The following is a 2,678-nucleotide window of genomic DNA, read 5'->3' on the forward strand; positions in this document are numbered from 1 at the left end:
CAGCAGATTTCTTCGGATGCTGATCTTCGCTGCCAAGGGATCCAGTGGAGAGAGGCAGACTGGGGCAGTTAGGCTCTGACCCAGAGAAAATCACTGGCTGAGAGGTGAGGGGTCAGTGTACAGCCCCCGGGGGCAATGGGCATGATAGTGTGCAGAGGGCTGTTGCTCCAAGCTGTTGCCTCAGGGCATGACTTGCCTGAGGGAGCTGAAGGCAGGTGCCCAACGTGCTCTCACCCATGTGTGTGGCTCGTCACACTCTTGACTTGAAGTGTTTGTCTACCCCACTTGAGGTCAAACTGTAAAACTGGGTGCCAGGGCCTGAGTGATTGCTCTGCAACCTTTTCCAGTGGGTGTTCCCACAAAAAAAAGCACCAGAGACTAATGGACCTCTCTTTTCTTGCAGCTATTGAGCAGGAGAAGGAATGTGTGAAGTCTTCCTAGAGTGAGATGGCCTGGCAGGAAGAGCTACCACTTGATTTTTTTTTTTTTTTTTGCTTTGACTTAAATCATATGTTCTTTTTAAAATTTACATCTTGTACATGTATAGAAAACAGCTGCATCACCTAGCCCACTGTCCCACCTTGCTGGCAGTTTTGGTGGGTGAGGGGAACAAAGCGTGGCCCTCTCAGTCCATCAGTAGGTTGACCCAACCCCATCTTTGCTGCTCAGCTGACTCCTGTTGACAGTGTTGATCTTGCTGTAATGTGGTGGGGAGATGGGTAATGGCTATGGAGGCTCCTGGGGCCAGACCCCTTCTGCCTGGGGGAGTGGGGATCCTTTCTGGCCTGGGTCTGTCTTACATACTCTTCACTGATGGTGTTCTGTAGCCTCACAGTTTTGTCTTCCTTGGGGGGAAAAATTAGAGGTTTATTATAAAATAAAAAAATGTAATGACTTACCTGTGACTTGTCTTCTTCCCTGGCAAAGGTTCAGGCTGTAGCCTGGTTTCCCCTGGGGGGTGGGAAGGTCTCTGCCTGGTGTTGCAGCAGCACTGGTGGTTTGGTGTTGCTCCAAGGGCTATGTGGGATGGTTCCCTGTAGGGCGAGTCCAGCTTGGTGTTTGCGTAGGGCTCAGTTCCTGGTGGCTTGATGAACAGCAGAGCTGGGAGCATTGCCGGGCTGGGGACCAGCAATCCTACCAGTGTTGCAGTTTCTTGGTGCATCTCCAAGTAGAGGCTGACCTGGGCCCTCCTGCCCACCTGAATGCTGAGCCTCCTGCTTCAAAGAGGTTGGTGTCCCCTGCCTAAAACGTCACTTGTGGAGCTGGGCTGGCTCCTCACCTCCAGGGCAGGAGGTGCCTGTCCTGGCAATGCGGATGCTGGCCTGGGCCCTGTTGGTGCTGTGTCCAGGCTGGTTCTGCCTACCTGGTTCTCAGAGCAGAGGTCTCACCTTGCTGTCAGTCATAGACTTTGTCTTCATGTTGAGCCAGTGTCTGCCTCTACCCTTGGATGCAAGGAGATATTTGCAACCTTGTAAGGATGGATTAATGCAGTAGACCCCTTGAGTACCCTCTAGACTGATCCCAGCCCTGCTTTGCAGGAGTGGAGATCCCCATGTCCAGCACAGTGTGGGCAAGGGGGAGCTGTGGTCTTCTGATGCCTCCAGGTCTATGCTGAGGCTTAACTGGGTGCTGCCAGGATTTCCTCACCTCTGCTTGGCCTGCGGGGTCACTGAACAGGCTGCTCTCGGAGGAGGTGGAGGCAGACTTGCCAACTAACAGTTTTGGCCAATGTCCTTAGTGACAGCCTGGTTAGCTGGAAGCAAACACAGGGCTGTTGTGCCTGGCTGGACATGATGCCTACATGCCTAGTATCTCCACCCACACTGCCTGCCCAGGGCTGCAAATAACACTGATTGTTTGGCTGCAACTGCCTTCACCCTTAAAAAGAATAGAAAGAGCTGAAGGTAAGAGGTTGGTGTTTGTGTGCTGTCAGTGCAGCATGTGTGGTGAGGGCAGTGGGGAGGGATGCTGAGGCTTAGCTGGGGCTGCTGCCACACTGGGCTGAGCACTGGGAAGCTCATTACATGCCAGGGTGCCTGTGCCCCCTCAGCACCCTGAAGTCCCCAGGACAGCACCCTATCCTGGACATGAGAATCCTTTTCCCGGTGCCAACTGCCAGGGCAGGCTGCCAGGGTGGCAGCAGTTGCTCATCGCCCTGGCAAGGTTTGTCCCCTGCCAGGAGTGGTTTCTCTCACCAAGCAGGGGCAGGCTCAGCCCTGCACTGGGGAGGGGACAGGAGGCCTCTTCGGACCCTTCAGTGAAAGCAGAAGGTAGAAAAGGTCACTTCAGCAAGGGAGCATCAGGCAGGGCTCACAGACTGCTAAAGGTTAAGCACCTTTTCGCTGCTTCAGCTTTTCCCCCTCCTGCAGAGGCGGCTTTGCAATTCGTTGGCCACTCGATGCGCCCAAGAGGGCAGTTGGCTCAAACCCAGAGGTAAAGCCAGCCTGAACCCTTTCCCCAAAAGCACAAGTTGAACCAAGTGAAACTTTTGTGATGGAAATACAAAGTAGCAGAGCTGATCCCCTCTCCTCAGTGGGGTTTTTGGGGATAGGGAGGTCTCTGTGGCTGCCTGCAGCACGGCGGCTGCTCCCAGCACTACCCCAGTGTCTGTCTCTCCTGCACGCTCTCAGTCATCCTGCAATGGGCCACTCTGCAGCCATGCGAAACCACCAGTTGAC

General features: G+C 54.3%; 1 protein-coding gene across 1 annotated transcript in view; it reads left to right on the forward strand.

Moving 5' to 3' along the window:
* The window catches only part of LOC104471506 (thymosin beta-15A homolog), a 691-nt gene extending 207 nt beyond the window's left edge, over nucleotides 1–484 (forward strand). The window contains exon 2 of the mRNA XM_010086862.1: nucleotides 404–484. Within this exon, the coding sequence (XP_010085164.1) occupies nucleotides 404–441 (38 nt within the window). The 3' untranslated portion in view covers nucleotides 442–484. The remainder of the gene's footprint in view (nucleotides 1–403) is intronic.
* Nucleotides 485–2,678: the final 2,194 nt, after the last annotated feature.

This window comes from Pterocles gutturalis, unplaced genomic scaffold (genome assembly GCF_000699245.1).
Source record: "Pterocles gutturalis isolate BGI_N339 unplaced genomic scaffold, ASM69924v1 scaffold27746, whole genome shotgun sequence".
Lineage (NCBI taxonomy): Eukaryota > Metazoa > Chordata > Aves > Pterocliformes > Pteroclidae > Pterocles > Pterocles gutturalis.